The 17,986-nt window shown below is 43.0% G+C and overlaps 1 protein-coding gene across 3 annotated transcripts in view; it reads right to left on the bottom strand.

The window, feature by feature from the left end:
• LOC138837419 (protocadherin alpha-C2) overlaps positions 1-16,805 on the bottom strand; it is a 218,732-nt gene extending 201,927 nt beyond the window's left edge. The window contains exons 1-2 of one of the 3 annotated variants that reach the window (XM_070036202.1): positions 4,337-6,820; positions 2,802-3,062 (exon numbers count right to left, since the gene is read on the bottom strand). In XM_070036202.1, the coding sequence (XP_069892303.1) occupies positions 3,024-3,062; positions 4,337-6,730 (2,433 nt within the window). In that variant the 5' untranslated portion in view covers positions 6,731-6,820 and the 3' untranslated portion in view covers positions 2,802-3,023. Of the gene's footprint in view, positions 1-2,801; positions 3,063-4,336; positions 6,821-14,305 lie in introns of those variants that run through there. The other 2 variants (XM_070036192.1, XM_070036195.1) reach the window with 2 other exon arrangements.
• Positions 16,806-17,986: the final 1,181 nt, after the last annotated feature.

Raw genomic sequence — 17,986 nt, 5'->3', positions numbered from 1 at the left:
TGGTGGTTTATTGGAGATAGGAGTCTCACGGTCTCTCCTGCCTGGGCTGGCTTTGAACCGCGATCCTCAGATCTCAGCCTCCTGAGTAGCTAGGATTACAGGCGTGAGCCACCAGCGCCCGGCATTAATGATGTTTTATCAGTTATATAATTTCTAGTTGCTCCAAGTCAGAAAGATGAAAAAAGCAAACACATGTTTTGAGGGGGGTTTTGGTTTTTTGTTTTTAATACACTGGAGATTGGACCTAAGTTTTTGTCCATCCATGCTAGAGCTAGTATCCTACCACTGAGCTGTATGCCCCAATTCTACTTATTATTTTTGAAAGCTATGGACCTTTGAAGTAATTACAGACATAGATGTGCCAGTTGGTACTTTGATATATCTTTTATTTCTTGCCAGTCCTGGGGCTTGAACTTGGGGCCTGGGCACTGTCCCTGAGCTTCTTTCCCTCAAGGCTAGTATTCTACCACTTGAGCCACAGAGCCATTCTGACTTTTCTGTTTATGTAGTAGTGAGCAATTGAACACAGGGCTTCATGCATGCTAGGCAAGCATTGTACCACTAAGCCACATTCCCAGCCCACTTTGATGTATCTTGAAAGGTAATCTAGTTTGAAAGTGAGAATCAAATTATAAATTTTAGAGAATTTAATATTTGTGAGTTTCTTTTGACAATTTATTGTAATTGTACATATTTTATATTTGTAAACATTCCCAGCCCACTTTGATGTATCTTGAAAGGTAATCTAGTTTGAAAGTGAGAATCAAATTATAAATTTTAGAGAATTTAATATTTGTGAGTTTCTTTTGACAATTTATTGTAATTGTACATATTTTATATTTGTAACACCAATTACAAAATAGAATGACATATGGAAACTTACAACAGAATAATCTCTGTTACTGATGAACAGGAATTAAAGAATACTAAAGAGTCGGGTGGCATGGCTCAAGTTTGGCATGCCTACCTGACAAGCTCCAAACTCTAAGTTCAAACACCAGTATCAAAAAATAATATTATAGTATTAAAGAAGATTAGGCCAATGTGTATATAAGGCAAAGTAAACAGTTTCTATCCCCTAGACATCTCTTTAAGCAAAGTGATCAAGAAAAAATGTAAATAAGAAACCAATAAAAATTTATTGGGCAACAGGTTGTTACTCATGGAAATCATGGATCATGATTTTAAAAACTTATTATTTATCTACAGCAGAAATATAGTGGTAAGACAGACTTCCAGTAGCACAGATTTTATCTCACTATACATTGTGCAAGCCAGTCTCAAGAACGCTGTGAATAGCCATGATATTCCAGGATGATTCTCTTTTTTAAAAAAAATGGAGGGATGGGCTGGGAAGGTGGCTCAGTGGTAGAGCACTTGCCTTGCATGCCTGAGGCCCTGGGTTCGATTCCTCAGTACCACATAAGCAAAAAGAAAAAAGCCAGAAGTGGAGCTGTGACTCAAGTGGTAGAGCACTAGCCTTGAGCTGAAGAGCTGAGGGACAGTGCCCAGGCCCAGAGTTCAGGCCCCACGACCGGACCCCCCCAAAAAAAATGGAGGGAGGCTTTCCCTCATTCCAGTCATTTATTTTCTCTGTAAAGTCTCAGGTAAACTTTTCTAGTTCTCAGGAAATATATGCATATACACGTATGTGTATATAGTCTGCATTTTGAGACATCAACTCTGAGAAGATAAGTTTCCTGTATAAATAGCCTATATATAGAAAGGAAGGAAGGAAGGGAGGGAGGGAGGGAGGGAAGGAAGCAATGAGGAAAGACATTTCTAGCCTCTAAATCATTAATTAATAATAAAACTGTGTTTTAGAAAATAGACTATCCTTAAACTGACTTAGATTTACTGACCAGACTCCCTGACTCCTTTAAAAGCAGACCTCAGATGGAAATGGTTAGTTTGCCCTAATTGTGAAATGGCTGAGGCTATAATTGCACAATGGAAGTTATTTATATAGACTGTAATGTACATATCTGGAGACTAAACAGAAAATAATTAATATCCAAGTGGTAGATTATTTCACCCAAACTCATCTTCCTGTGGTTGAAAACTAAAGAAAGAACATTTCCAGGCTGGTACTCACGCCTGTAATCCCAGCTACTCAGGAGGCTGATATCTAAGGATTGCAATTCAAAGCCAGCCAGGGCAGGAAATTTGTGAGACTCCAATTAACTACCAGGAAACTGGAAGTGGAGCTTTGGCTCAAAGTGGTAGAGCACTAGACTTGAGCAAACACAAAGCTCTGGGACAGCACCCACGCCCAGAGTTCAAGCCCCATGACGAACACACACACACACACACATTTCCAGGCGTAACATTTACTAGTCAAGTTCAGTATTTTAATTACCCCATATAAGAGCTTCCAACGAAAATATAGTCATCCAATACTAGGATTTGCCTTTTACAAATTTAACTTACAATAAGAATGTTGCCAGGTGTAACAGTGAGCTCATAGTAGAAGAAAATATAATCCCAGAAATAATGTGAGGTGCCAGAGAAAGTAGTGAGTCATTACACAGAGGAGGACAAAATGCATTAGACTGATAATACCGATACTGAAAGAATGACTAACCAAACACTCGGTGGATTGTGCCTGTAATCCAGCTACTCAGGAGGCTGAGCTCTGAAGATTGCAGTTCAAAGCCAGCCCAAGCAAGGAAAGTTTGTGAGACTCTTATCTCCAATTAACCACCAGGAAATTGGAAGTGGCACAGTGGCTCAAGTGGTAGAGCGCTCACCTTGAGCTGAAGAGCTGAGAGACAGTGCCCAGGCCGAGTTCAAGTCCCATGACCAACAAAGAAAAGAGCACTCTTCATTTAAAAAGAAAAGGCAATTTGGGCAGTGGTGGCTCACACCTGTAATACTAGCTCTTCAGGAGGCTGATATCTGATGATCCTGGTTCAAAGCTAGCCCAAGAAGAAAAGTTTGTGAAAACTCTTACCTCTAATTAACCACAAAAAGCCAGAAGTTCATCTGTTGCTCCAGTGATAGAGTACTAGATTCTCAGAAGCTCAGAGACAGCACCCAGGCCCAGAGGTCAAGCCCCAGGTCTGGCAAAAGGAAAAAATAAAACAAGAAAAGGCTTCCGTGGTTGGCCAAGTCCACCATGATTATAAAACGGCAAAATTAAGAAGGGATCTATTCTGATTGAATCATTTTGTTATATTACTCAGAAATTTTGCATTATGAAATCTTTATCCCAAATAACAGGCTAGTATAATTATAAAAGACAAAACTAATATCCCCCACATTCCTGAGTGTTGGCATGTGTTGGATGAAACATGGCAGACACTTTTGGAGGACCCAGCCTCCAGCAAGGCTATATTCAAATACAAGGGAGAAAAAAACAACTTATTAACTGTTGTATAAACAGAGGAACACAAATACTTTTTCTGGCTATAGTGCTGGGGCATGACCTAAAACCTGTTTACTACTCTCATGAACATTTTCCTACTCAATGCTGTGCGCTATCACTTGAAACATGCCTCCAGTTCCAGTTTCTTGCTGGCAAATTGGAGATAAGAGTCTAGAGGATGTGACTAACCAGGCTGGCTTCAAATCTTCATCCTCATATCTCAGCATCTTGAGTGGCTTGAATTATAGGCATGACCCACCAGTACCAAGCCATGAATGCATTCTTTATTCAAAGAACAATGACGCAAATGTCTGAAGATAAGAATATTTTTAATTTCTAATAAAATTCTGATGACACATTTGTGTCAGTTGGAAATCTGTATTTAATAGCCAAATCATTTTCATTTTCCCATTTCTGTTTTTTAAATTTTTAAAAATTTTAAAGAAAAAACCTTGGGGCTGGGAAGGTGGCTCAGTGGCAGAGCGCTTGCCTTGCATGCCTGAGGCCCTGGGTTCGATTCCTCAGCACCACATAAGCAAAAAGAAAAAAGCCAGAAATGGCGTTGTGGCTCAAGTGGTAGAGCACTAGCCTTGAGCTGAAGAGCTGAGGGACAGTGCCCAGGCCCAGAGTTCAAGCCCCACCACTGGACCCCCCCCAAAAAAAGAAAGAAAAAAAAACCTTAAAGCAAATATTAAAATATCAAACTTATTGATACATTTTAAGTGTTTGAAGTTCCTATTACTCATGGGGATTTAATTATGAATATATATATAAAGGATGGTGTAAGAAAATTCTTCTAATGGATCGATTAGATTCTCATCTGTTAATCTGTGAATCTCTGATTCACACATACACAATGTTGGATAGCAGCAAAATGATTTAAAAGGCGAAATTTCAAATCTAAACAAGATATAATGAACAAAGATATTGAAAAATTCTAGATATGATAAGAAACATGAAAATACCTACCTTTCCTATGTATTCTGAGTCTGAGGGCTGTGGTTTTTCTTCTGCGGAGTCCGGACCTTGAGGAAGGCTGGGGCTGAAGGCCATGAGGTCGGTCTTGGGCGGGCCCTCCCCAGAGCACACCCTCTGCCTCCTCTGCTGAGAGTAGGACCAGCTCCCCACCGCGCTGGAGCACACCAGCACAGGCTTCCCAGGCGCGCACGCGCCCTCGCTCCGCCCCACAGCCGCCCCAGAGCACCGCAGCGCCACGTACAGCACCAGCGTCAGCACCAGCAGGCTGCACACCGCGCAGATGGCGATGATCAGGTACACGTTCACGTCCACCAGCGTCGCCTCCGAAGCCACGGCGCCCTCCGATGCACGCAAAGATAGCTTGGGCGATTGGCCGCTGTCCACCAGAGACACCAGCACCGTGGCGGTGGCCGTCAGCGCCGGCTCGCCATGGTCCTTCACCAGCACCAACAGGCGCTGCCTCGCGGCGTCCGCCTCGTCCAGCGCGCGCGTGGTGCTGATCTCGCCCGTGTACAGCCCCACGCGGAACGCGCTGCGCGCACCGGCCGCCGCCGGCTGCAGCTCGTACGACAGCCACGCGTTGTAGCCAGAGTCCGCGTCCACCGCGCGCACCTTGGTCACCACGTGGCCAGCGCCCACCGAGCGCGACAGCACTTCGCTGCGCGCGCCGCCGCCGCCGCCGCCGGGAGGCCCCAGCAGCGCAGGCGCATTGTCGTTCTCGTCCAGCACGAACACCTGCAGAGTCACGTTGCTGCCCAGGGCGGGCACGCCAGCGTCGCGCGCGCTCACCTGGAACTGCAGCAGCTCCAGCTCCTCGTGGTCCAGCGGCTGCAGCGCGTACACCTTGCCGCTCTCCGCGTGCACCGACACGTAGCTCGACAGCGCGCGCTCGCCCACCCGCCGCTCCACCAGCGAGTACGACACGCGCGCGTTCTCCTGCGCGTCCGCGTCGCGCGCCCACACCGTGAAGATGTGCGAGCCGGGCGCGTTGTTCTCCTTCACGAACACCGTGTACTCGGCCTGTGCGAACACGGGCGCGTTGTCGTTCACGTCGGCCACCTCCACCGACACGCTGGCGGTGGCCCACAGCGGAGGCGAGCCCCCGTCACGCGCGGTCACCACCACTTTATACTCAGAGGTGGTCTCTCGGTCCAGAGTGCTATCCAGCACTAAAGAATAATAATTCTTAAAAGTAGTCACCAGCCTGAACGGGACGTGTGCCGTTAGCATGCAAGTCACCTGCCCATTGGTCCCTGAGTCGCGGTCGGACACCGTGATGAGCGCGATGACGGTGCCCAGCGGAGCGTTTTCTTGGATAGGAAGCGAGAGAGACGTTATTGAGACTTCTGGTGTGTTATCATTGATATCCACAAGTTTCACTGAAATTTTACAGTGTCCTGACATTGACGGAGTTCCTTTGTCAGAAGCAGTAACTTGAATATCATAGGATTTCGTTTCTTCATAATCTAATTTCCCCTTAGTTCTGATTTCTCCTGAGGTGGGGTCTATTTTGAACTTTGTCAGTATAGAAGAGGACACATCACTACTGAATGAATATACCACCTCCCTGTTTGATCCTTCATCTTCATCAGAAGCATTTAGTTTAATTACTAAGGTGCCATTTGCAATGTTCTCTAGCAATTGTACTTTGTAAAGGGATTGGGAAAAAGTAGGCTCGTTATCATTCACATCTAATACTTTAATAATTATTTGAACGGTGCCCGTGAGCTCAGGTTTGCCCCCATCGGTAGCCACCAGTAACAAATTAAACTCAGCACTTTCCTCTCGGTCCAGGGATTTCCCCAGCACAAGAAACAAAGATTGGCTTAGTTCATCATTAGTCTGTATATCTAGAAAGAAAAACTCACTGGGGCTGAGTCTGTAGGAAAGAAGAGCGTTTACTCCAATGTCTGCATCAGATGCTCCCTCTAAAGGAAACTTGGAGTCAAGCAGCTTTGATTCCGGAAACCGAAGAGTCTTTACAGTCGTTGGAAATGTCGGCGGGTTGTCGTTAATGTCCTTCACCTCCACCTCCACATGGAACACCTGCAGCGGCCTGTCCACGATCACCTCCAGGTGCAGGCTGCACTCCGCGCTGCGCCCGCACAGCTCCTCCCGGTCGATCCGACCATTCACAAACAAAATGCCATTCTGCAGATTTACCTCCAGAAGGTCCCCGCGGCCCTTGGACGCCACCCGGAACAGGCGCGGCACCAGCTCGGTCAGCTCCAGCCCCAGGTCCTGCGCGATGCGGCCCACGAAGGTGCCGTGTTTGGCCTCCTCGGAGACCGAGTAGTGGAGCTGGCCGCTCCCTGTCTTCCAGAGGAGCAGAAAGGAGAGCAGCAGACATTCCCTGACCGGTAGGCCGGGTCTCACAGATGTCATTACTAATCCTCAGTGAGTAGATCACATTAAAGGAGCTCGATTTGCAAAAATTTAAATATTCCAATCCTTTCTCAAGTCCTGCTGCTTCTGTTATTGTTCCTCTATCTGGACTAACAAAGGGGCTCTTGGTAACTTCCTTTTTTTTTTTCTAGAGAACACTCTCTGGTAGACAGCGACATCATGTGGTTAAGATGTAGTTTTGTATTACCAGCTTAGACATTTAACTGTTTAGTAGCCTTAATAATCACGTTGTTATGAATTTCTCTTGCAAAATTGAACCTCTATATCCACTTGACATCAGAACCCCTTGTAGTGGGGTCTTGTATGTACCAAGCACCACTGTACTTTCTGCTTCTGTAAATTTCACTACCTTCGATATTTCTTATTAGTTAAATCATAACATATTTCTTGTGATTGACTTATCCAACTTCACACAATGCCCCAAAGGTTCAACAATTCTGTAACATGTGGTAGTATTTCTTTCCTTTTCCATGCTGAATAATGTTCATTGTGCATACATTCTCCATTTTGTGGTCCATGAACAGTTGGGCTACTTCTACCCTTTACTACTACTGTAAATAGTATGTAAATATCTATTGGAAACCTTTTAATTCTTTTAATTATGTTATTTTTGTGTGTGAGCCAGTCCTGGGCCTTGAACTCAAGGCCTTGGGACTACCCCTGACCTTTTTACTCAAAGCTAGCTAGCTACCAGTTGATCCACAACCCCACTTCCAGCTCTTTCAGTGGTTAATTACGAATGAGTTTCATGGACTTTCCTATTTAGGTTGGCTTCTAACTGCAATCCTCAAATCTCAGGCTCTGGAATAGATAGGATTACAGACATGATCCACCAGGCTTATGTTATCTTTTTTTTTTTTTTTTTACTGTTTCTTCAAAGCAAATACATGTTTTATTTATTTTTCAATATTCAAAGGCTGTAAAGGGGGTTATAATTTAACATTTCCATTTATGTGTCCAGTGCTTCTTGAAGGTCACCCCTTCCATCATACTGCTCCCTCCCCTCTGTTCATGACACCCAAACTTCATGTTATATTTCCCACTTCTTTTATCACAAAAGTAATATTGACTATTATGAATGCCTTTGTCCCTTGTTTCTCAGAAGAATAATTTAGTCCATTGAAAATATATCTACTGGGGCTGGGAAGATGGCTCAGTGGTAGATCGTTTGCCTTGCATGCCTGAGGCCCTGGGTTCGATTCCTCAGCACCGCATAAGCAAAAAGAAAAAAGTCGGAAGTGGCTCAAGTGGTAGAGCACTAGCCTTGAGCTGAAGAGCTGAGGGACAGCGCCCACACCCAGAGTACAAGCCCCACAACTGGACCAAAAAAAAAATTGTGGAAACTATATCTACTTATATCTGTTACAGTTGTTTCGTGATTTAATTTTGATTTTTGTTTTACTTGCAAATGCTTGGAAATTAGTGATGTATTAATTTCTTACTTGTACAATACTACCAATTTAGGAATGTTCTCTATATTGCATTTGAATTTAATGCAAGAGTAATACAAGTGATCTCCTTTTTAATACTAATTATTTGAAACTATATTAGCTGGATTCTTTGAGTAAAATATGAAAATAGAAGAATAATAAAATAATATTAATATGAGAATAAAGTAAAAACCAATTGATAAATGGTTCAGCAAGCAAGATGTATAATAATGGGTCATTTTCAGTTATGCTATGTATAATCCTAGGAAGCTAATTTTTGGATTTAGCTTTGTAGGGCAAAGAAGAAAACAAAATTGCAAATTTTACAGACTTCACTCTGAAAAGCAAAGAAAATCTAGCTTTTCCTAGGCCTAGAACCCAATAATAATTTTTCCCTAGAGTCCAATATCTTAAATACTTATCCACTCCATCTATGAAAGAACATACTTATATTAATGTCACTTCCACAATGAATCTAATCTAAAGTAATCTTACTTTTAAAAAGCAGAACATCATTTCTTGCTTTATACATGGAAATGAGCAATCATTTACTGGTTTTAAACAAAAATAGGTCTACACACCTTTATAATATCATTAGGAAAATAACTCTAGCTTTATCATTTCTTTCCTTCTATTCACTGTCTCAAATTGACTTTTCTCATACAATAGTAAAATGGTCAAAGTAGCTTTTAGGCTGCATTTTTCAGTTTAGTGACTGTCAAGATAAAATGTGCTATTCCTAAAAGAAAAAAAATCCCATGATCCAGTTTAAATGGTATGTCTTTCCTTTAGTCAGTACTTGTGATGATTCCCCTATTGCTCATACATGAATCACTTGTTAATTCCTAAAGCCTGGAAATAAAAAAAAAAAAAAAAAAACAGGCGTATCTAAATTATATAGACTGAAAAGTTTAGTTCTTGTGGAAACCATGACATTTCCCAAACTTTCCTGGTGCTTAAATTATCTGCTGATGTTTTCAGATTAGCCATTTTAGCATTATATGGTTGCAATGCTATTGCTTATTTACAATATCAAGCATTTTTACATAAGTAGTGATCAACATATTGATCTCTTGACACATTACAATATTGTACCTGATCCCAACTATTAGCTCCATGTAACATGCCTTGCTTGAGATAATTTTTTGCATATGTATGGCACAATTATGTTGGATTTGGAAAATGGCATTAAGGAGGCTTTTTTTTTTTTTGTCGGTCATGGGGCTTGAACTCTGGGCCTGGGTCCTGTCCCTCAGCTCTTCAGCTGAAGGTGAGTGCTCTACCAATTGAGCTACAGCACCACTTATATTTTTTCTGGTGGTTTATTGGAGATAAGAGTCTCACAAATGTTCCTCCCCAACTGGCTTTGAACCATGATCCTCAGACCTCAGCCTCCAGAGTATCTAGGATTACAGGCGTGAGCCACAACACCTGGCGCATTGAGATTTTTTTTAAGATGTATATTATCTCTCTTCCTCACCCACAGAGCTAGGGATACCATTGCTAAATACCCAACTACTCCTCCAGTGAACAAAGGAAACTGAGAAGTCACTCAACATACAACACAAACTTCACTTAATATCTTGATATCTACTGTAGGTTGAAAAGTACTGCTGAAATATATTTGCATACAGAACCTCTCAGAATATGAATGGCCTTTGGAGATAATTAAGGCAAAGATATTGGCATGAGATCATCCCAGATTTGGCTCATCATGAATCCAATGGCAATAGACCTTTATTTTAAAAATAGCAGAAAAAGTGAAGGTACACAGTGACACAAAAATGTGATTGCAGGGCTGGGAAGGTGGCTCAGTGGTAGAGCGATTGTCTTGCATGCCTGAGGCCCTGGGTTCGATTCCTCAGCACCACATAAGCAAAAAGAAAAAAGCCAGAAGTGGCACTGTGGCTCAAGTGGTAGAGTGCTAACCTTGGGCTGAAGAGCTGAGAGACAGCACTCAGGCCCAGAGTTCAGGACCCACGACTGGACAAAAAAAAAATGTGATTGCAGACACAAGAAACTGAGTTATGTTGTCACAAGTCAAGGAATGTCAAGCATTACCAAAAAAAATGAAGGTGCAAGGAAGAATTTTCCCCTTCTGTCTGCAGGAAGAATGTGGTCCCACCAGCCCTTAATTTTAAACTTCTAGCCTCTATGACTATGAAAGCAAATGTTTCTGCTTCCTTAAGTCATCAAGTGTGTAGAAATTTGTTGCAGCATGAAAATTAAACTAATGCAGGATGCACTGCTAAAAGTGGATCATTGTATCTATTTAAAGCAAGTTATAAATTCTACAGCATTTACAAGTCCAAGCATCCATTCTTAGAGAAACTTCAATCTGATATTTATCCAGACAAATACAAAAACACAGAAGGAAAAAAAGAAGAGGAAATGGATTTCACTAAGCAAGAAAAATAAGGGATACAAATGACATTTTTTTGTCGGTCATGGGGCTTGAACTCTGGGCCTGAATGCTGTCCCTCAGCTCTTCAGCTCAAGGTTAGAGCTCTACCACTTGAGCCACTTTGCCACTTCCAGTTTTCTGGTGGTTAATTGGAGATAAGAGTCTCCCGCACTTTCCTGCCCAGGCTGGCTTTGAACTGTCCTCAGATCTCAGCCTCCTGAGTAGCTAGGATTACAGGCATGAGCCACATGTGCCCAGCTACCAATGACATTTTAAAGGTCAGCTTATCAATATTCTGTATCACCATTTATATACAAGAAAAAGAAATCACAACTGGTTTCTCCATGAATTCCAAATTACCTAATCTGCTTAATAATCACTTGCATTGATTGAAATGTCAGTAATAATGCTTTTTTTGGGGGGGAGGGGGGGTCCGGTCCTGGGGCCTGAACTCTGGGCCTGGGCGCTGTCCCTCAGCTCTTCAGCTCAAGGCTAGCGCTCTACCACTGGAGCCACAGCGCCACTTCTGGCTTTTTTCTTTTTGTTTATGTGGTGCTGAGGAATCGAACCCAGGGCCTCATGCATGCAAGGCAAGCGTTCTACCACTGAGCTACCTTCCCAGCTCAGTAATAATGCTTTTGATCAGTTGTATCACCTCTTGCAATATTCTACTCATAAAATGTGTTCTTTTCATGTTAGCTTAATAAGAGGAGAAGGTAACAGAAGAGTCTCTTGTACTGGCTGCTACATGATTATGCCTCAAAGTGACACATACTGGCCAAGTAAAATCACACAAGTGTATTTCTTCAAGACATTAGAGAAGTGAACTCCAGTGCTCCCAGGAGGAGGAAGCCAGAAATGCTGAAGGTGTCTACCAAAATAAACAACTACTTTACATTTTCATCTCTTTGTATTTTTAGCTACCAATCTCAAAGGCGAATTTAATAACACTTTACATATCTTATTACATATCTTCGTATCAGAACATAGAGCTACATTTCTAGTCTTCAAAACAAAGCTATCAGAGTTAGAGGTGTAGCACACACAAGACCCAGAGTTCAAATGAGAATGAAACATTAACCACAGGAAATCCATTCATGTTTATGTTAAAATAAATAAGTAATAAATGTAACTCCACATTTATCTTTTCCTACATTCTAAAATAACTTTCCATAAACAAAAACACTGAATAAACGTTGTAATTCTAAACTGATGTCTTTTGGTTTAACAGTGATTAAGATTTATCAAGAAGTTAATGTTTTTGACTAACCCAGAAAACATCTAACCCTAACAACAATTATTGTAACATAGAAATAATAGTTTCTTTATCCTTAGATGTATAATATATTAACCCAGTAGTAATCCAAATGTAGTTGCTTGAAGGCAGGCCTAAATTCCCTCAGGCTAGATTTAAAGGTCAATGGAATTATAACAAGATGTTGGATTTCACTAATAACAGAACTGTTCATCTCAGTGAAGTATAATAAGATAATTCCTTTTCAATCTTTATAATGAGATGTAAAGGGGAGACACTGATCAAGATGTATTGTACAAATAAATAGACATGTAAAATTTAAAATCATTTGTAGTTTTAAACACCAAACTCTGAATCAAACTCTTCAGGTTTAATTAAAGGAAGTATGTATTTATCCTTTACACACTTACATTTTTAGTTTGGTCTCAAAATACAGTTCTTTCTTTTTTTGAGGGGGGGTCCAGTCGTGGGGCCCTCAAAATACAGTCCTTTCTATCCCTTGCAGTTATTTATTTTAGTTGCTCTTTTCAATGCATTTTCCAGCTAACTTAATTTTGTTTTTCTCTTGAGTTGAGGTAGTAAGAATTAGACAGTTATGGGCTGGGAAGGTGGCTCAGTGGTAGAGCGCTTGCCTTGCATGCATGAGGCCCTGGGTTCAATTCCTCAGCACCACATAAGCAGGAAAAAAAGCTAGAAGTGGCGCGGTGGCTCAAGTGGTAAGTGCTAGCCTTGAGCTGAACTGCTGAGGGACAGCGCCCAGGCCCAAAGTTTAGGCCCCACGACCGGACCCCCAAGAATTAGACAGTTATCTGGCATTATATCCCAGATAAATTTAGAAAAAGAGGTAATAGCCTGCTTTGTAATCTGCTTTGTTTCTAAAAGACTAGCTAATAATAGTCAGTATTATATTACCTATTTTTTGAAAGTCACAAATAGAATGAGATCCTCTATTATAGACACCTTAGTTTCCCAAAGAAAACTGAAAAAAGTATTAAAAAAATCAGGCCAAATTCAAGACTTTCATAATTGCATTGTTATTTTAAATAGTTTAGAATGTCCTGTTGTACAGGGTATATTAAGGCATTACAGTGATCCTAACATGAAAAAAGGATGACTTATGAGGATAGTCTGTGCCTGACCCCCAGTAAAAAGTGTGAGATCTTATCTGAAACATGACTACAAGTATAGCCAAAAGAGCTGGAGCATGAATCAAGTTATAGGGTGCCCAGCAAGAGTGAAGCACTGAGTACTGTTTTGTTTTGGTCTTGTTTGGGTTTCCTTTGAAAAGGGGCTACCAGTTTAGCCCAGGCTGGCCTTAGATCTCACATCCTCCTACTTTATCTTCCCATTTGAGATTACAGGCTTCAGTCACGTGCAGCACTTCTCTTGTTCTTTCCTTTTGGACTTTGGACCAAGTGTTTAAAAAAAATACTCTTTTTAAGCCAAATGCCAGTAGTTCATACCTGTAATCCTAGCTACTCAGGAAGCTGAAATCTGAGGATCACAGTACAAAGCCAGCCAGAGCAGGAAAGTATCTGAGACTTTCATCTCCACCAGAAAAATTAAAAGGTAGAAGTGGGGCAGTGGTTCAAGTGGTAGAGCAATATCCTTGAGCAAAAAATACAGGGACAGTGGCCAGGCAGTGAGTTCAAGTCCCAGTACTGGCACAAAAAATTTAAATATTCTTTATTGTAAATTACCTTAAATATTTAATAAAAGCCAATGCATTATAATAGAACAAACAATGTTTTGAACATTTGAAGAAATCTAGCAATTACATTTGTTTTCTGAGTCTCAGCACCTTTATCCAAGAGAGAAAAGTGAAGTTTCTCTTCACAGTAATTGGAAGGATTCAGTGGATTAGAACAGCTCGGAGTAAATCAGAAGTGCTCCATGAGTATTTCCTCACTAGATCTAAATGATGAGGTCATATAATAAGTATTCTATACCCTGGGAATAGTATTGGAAATTTGTTCATAATGTCAAGTGAGTGATTATATATTTTAACATGGGTATTAAGATATGCAAAATACATTTTAACCTACATATGATTAAACCTATTGATAACTGCCCACTTTGAAATTTAGAAGGTAAATGATTTGTGGAAATTTGCTCCCAGGAATTTCTTCAGGAATTGACATGGGAGGGTAATTTAAGATAAGAAATAAACCTTAAGATTATAATTCACTTTCTTGTGACACTGTATTGTATATGATCAACTCTTTCTTTACCCAGCAATTATGAGACCATATAGTCCATCCCCAACAGTGCCAAAAAAATAAAAATCGACATTAAATAATATGGAAGTATTTCTTAAAGGATCCTATAATGTAAATCAAAGGATATAATGATTTCCTTCTACATTATTTTTGTTTGCTAGACTTTAAGATGCCATTTCTAAGAGAGGTTACATAAGTTAAATCTAAAAGAGAAACTTAAAGCCAGAGCTTAAAAGTTAAACTTACATTACCAGAAGGATCGGAGTTCACGTCTAGAGGTTCACTTCTTTCTGATAAGTTCACACTCGGAGGCAGGCCTGGGCTGAAGGCCATGAGGTCGGTCTTGGGCGGGCCCTCCCCAGAGCACACCCTCTGCCGCCTCTGCTGAGAGTAGGACCAGCTCCCCACCGCGCTGGAGCACACCAGCACAGGCTTCCCAGGCGCGCACGCGCCCTCGCTCCGCCCCACAGCCGCCCCAGAGCACCGCAGCGCCACGTACAGCACCAGCGTCAGCACCAGCAGGCTGCACACCGCGCAGATGGCGATGATCAGGTACACGTTCACGTCCACCAGCGTCGCCTCCGAAGCCACGGCGCCCTCCGATGCACGCAAAGACAGCTTGGGCGATTGGCCGCTGTCCACCAGAGACACCAGCACCGTGGCGGTGGCCGTCAGCGCCGGCTCGCCATGGTCCTTCACCAGCACCAACAGGCGCTGCCTCGCGGCGTCCGCCTCGTCCAGCGCGCGCGTGGTGCTGATCTCGCCCGTGTACAGCCCCACGCGGAACGCGCTGCGCGCACCGGCCGCCGCCGGCTGCAGCTCGTACGACAGCCACGCGTTGTAGCCAGAGTCCGCGTCCACCGCGCGCACCTTGGTCACCACGTGGCCAGCGCCCACCGAGCGCGACAGCACTTCGCTGCGCGCGCCGCCGCCGCCGCCGCCGGGAGGCCCCAGCAGCGCAGGCGCATTGTCGTTCTCGTCCAGCACGAACACCTGCAGAGTCACGTTGCTGCCCAGGGCGGGCACGCCAGCGTCGCGCGCGCTCACCTGGAACTGCAGCAGCTCCAGCTCCTCGTGGTCCAGCGGCTGCAGCGCGTACACCTTGCCGCTCTCCGCGTGCACCGACACGTAGCTCGACAGCGCGCGCTCGCCCACCCGCCGCTCCACCAGCGAGTACGACACGCGCGCGTTCTCCTGCGCGTCCGCGTCGCGCGCCCACACCGTGAAGATGTGCGAGCCGGGCGCGTTGTTCTCCTTCACGAACACCGTGTACTCGGCCTGTGCGAACACGGGCGCGTTGTCGTTCACGTCGGCCACCTCCACCGACACGCTGGCGGTGGCCCACAGCGGAGGCGAGCCCCCGTCACGCGCGGTCACCACCACTTTATACTCAGAGGTGGTCTCTCGGTCCAGAGTGCTATCCAGTACCAGTGAATAATAGTTTTTGAAGGTGGACACCAGCTTGAAGGGTGCATTGGGTGTCAAAGAGCAGGTCACCTGGCCATTCACACCTGAGTCGAGGTCAGACACCATAATGAGGGCGATAACGGTGCCAAGTGGAGCATCCTCTCTGATGGGCAAAGACAGTGAAGTGATTGCCAGTTCTGGCGCATTATCATTTACATCCAGCACTTTCACCAAAACTTTGCAGTGATTTGACATCGGAGGACTTCCTTTATCAACTGCCTTCACTTGAATTTCATAGGATTTCTTTTCTTCATAATCTAGATTACCAATTACTCTAATTTCTCCTGAGGTGGAATCAATTTTGAATTTTTCTTGAATGTCAGGAGGAGCACCACCGCCAAAGGAAAAAATTACTTCACCATTAACACCTTCGTCAGCGTCAGAGGCATTTAGCCTGGTCACTAATGTTCCATTTGCTATAGTCTCTAATAAGTGAACTCTGTACAGGTCCTGGTCAAATACGGGGGCATTATCATTCACGTCAAGTACAGTGATTAGCAGCTGAACTCTACCTTCCAGTTCTGGTTTACCCCCGTCAGTAGCTGTCAATAATAAATGAAGTTCTGGTGTTTCTTCTCTATCCAAAGACTTTTTCAGTTCAAGAGAAAGAGATTTACCCAGTTCATCATTTGCTCTTATGTCCAAAGAAAAGAAATCACTGGGACTCAGAGTGTAAGTGAGAAGAGCGTTGGCACCAATGTCTGCGTCAACAGCGCCCTCTATCGGAAAACGCGAATCGAGTTGTCTACTCTCAGAAATAAATAACCTTTGTTCTCTGTTCCGGAAGACCGGTGGGTTATCATTAATATCTTTAATTTTCACCTCCACGTGGAACACCTGCAGCGGCCTGTCCACGATCACCTCCAGGTGCAGGCTGCACTCCGCGCTCCGCCCGCACAGCTCCTCCCGGTCGATCCGACCATTCACAAACAAAATGCCATTCTGCAGATTTACCTCCAGAAGGTCCCCGCGGTCCTTGGACGCCACCCGGAACAGGCGCGGCACCAGCTCGGTCAGCTCCAGCCCCAGGTCCTGCGCGATGCGTCCCACGAAGGTGCCGTGTTTGGCCTCCTCGGGGACCGAGTAGTGGAGCTGGCCGCTCCCTGTCTCCCAGATTGCGGGGAGCAGAAGCGAGAGCAGCAGGGGCGGGGCTCTCAGGCCTCCACTCCCGGTAAACACCATCGCAAAATAGTACCTTTCGTACCTCTCTTGCTTTATTCCAAAATCATACTTTCAATACCGCCTTTCCAATCATTTTCTCCTTGCCATTTCTGTCTTCTCTCAGCTTGCGACGAAATGGAGCTTCCTGTTTTAATTTATAGTGTCTGATACCTCATTCCCATTGAAAGAACTTTGTGGTATACAGCGACATCATGTGGTCAAGGTGAATTTTAGCGCCATTCATTGGTCTTTGAAAATAGTCTATATTCATTTTCAGACCATTCAACGCAATCATTTTCAGTTTATGTCCTCAAAAAAAAAATAGGACATTTCAACTCTTGTGTGACTCTATACCATTCTTTAGCTATTACCACAAACATTACAGTTGGATTTAATAAAATTTAAGATATATTTGTATCATATTTAAAATGATTTAGTGACTCATATTTATTATTAAATACTTGTAAGAGTATGCTTTCATATAAGTAAGTTTTAATATAATCCACTCTAGCCACTAAAGTTCACCTATATAAGACAGTGTGACTATTTTATATGGTATTGACAGTTAAATTAAGTATTAAGTATACGACATTTTAAGGATCTTGTCTGGTATACATTTTAAATGTCTTCATTGTATAAACAACTTCATCATTTTCTTACTTCAGGTGTTCAGATAAAGATATTTGGAAACCTCCCTTTCTTGCTTGCTATGTAACATAATGACCTAAGTTTTGAACTCATAACTTTATTTTTCAAAAGTCATTATTCCATTATTAAATTATTGTTGGCTGGATCTTTTTTGCTACATAAAATTTTCAACTATACCTTTGTCCTTATTAAGGCCAAACATTGTTAGAGTTTTATCACTATCCAGAACAAAACCCAAAAATCTTAGAAACCCATCGACAAGATGAAAAACAAAATCGCAGTATGAAGATTACCTGTCTTAGAAGAAATTATTTGAGAATGGCCTATCAATAAACTTCAATTCAATTCATAATCAAAACTCCATAGTGACATCAAACTGACTAAAAACAAGTAAGAAAAATATATTCCCAGCTGAGCGCTGGTGGCTCATGCCTGTAATCCCAGCTACTCTAGAGGCTGAGATCTGAGGATCACAGTTCAAAGCCAGCCTGCTCGGGAAAGTGTGCAACTCTTATCTCCAATAAACCACCAGAAAACTGGAAGTGGCACTGTGGCTCAAGTGGTAGAGTGCTAGCCTTGAGCTGAAGAGCTGAGGGACAGTGCCCAGTCCCAGAGTTCAAGCCCCAGGATTGACCAAAAAAAAAAAAAAAA

This window comes from Dipodomys merriami, unplaced genomic scaffold (genome assembly GCF_024711535.1).
Source record: "Dipodomys merriami isolate MVZ:Mamm:240054 unplaced genomic scaffold, mDipMer1.0.p SCAF_27, whole genome shotgun sequence".
Lineage (NCBI taxonomy): Eukaryota > Metazoa > Chordata > Mammalia > Rodentia > Heteromyidae > Dipodomys > Dipodomys merriami.
Note: the sequence above shows the minus strand (reverse complement) of the source record. Positions and strands in the feature narration are given on the sequence as shown.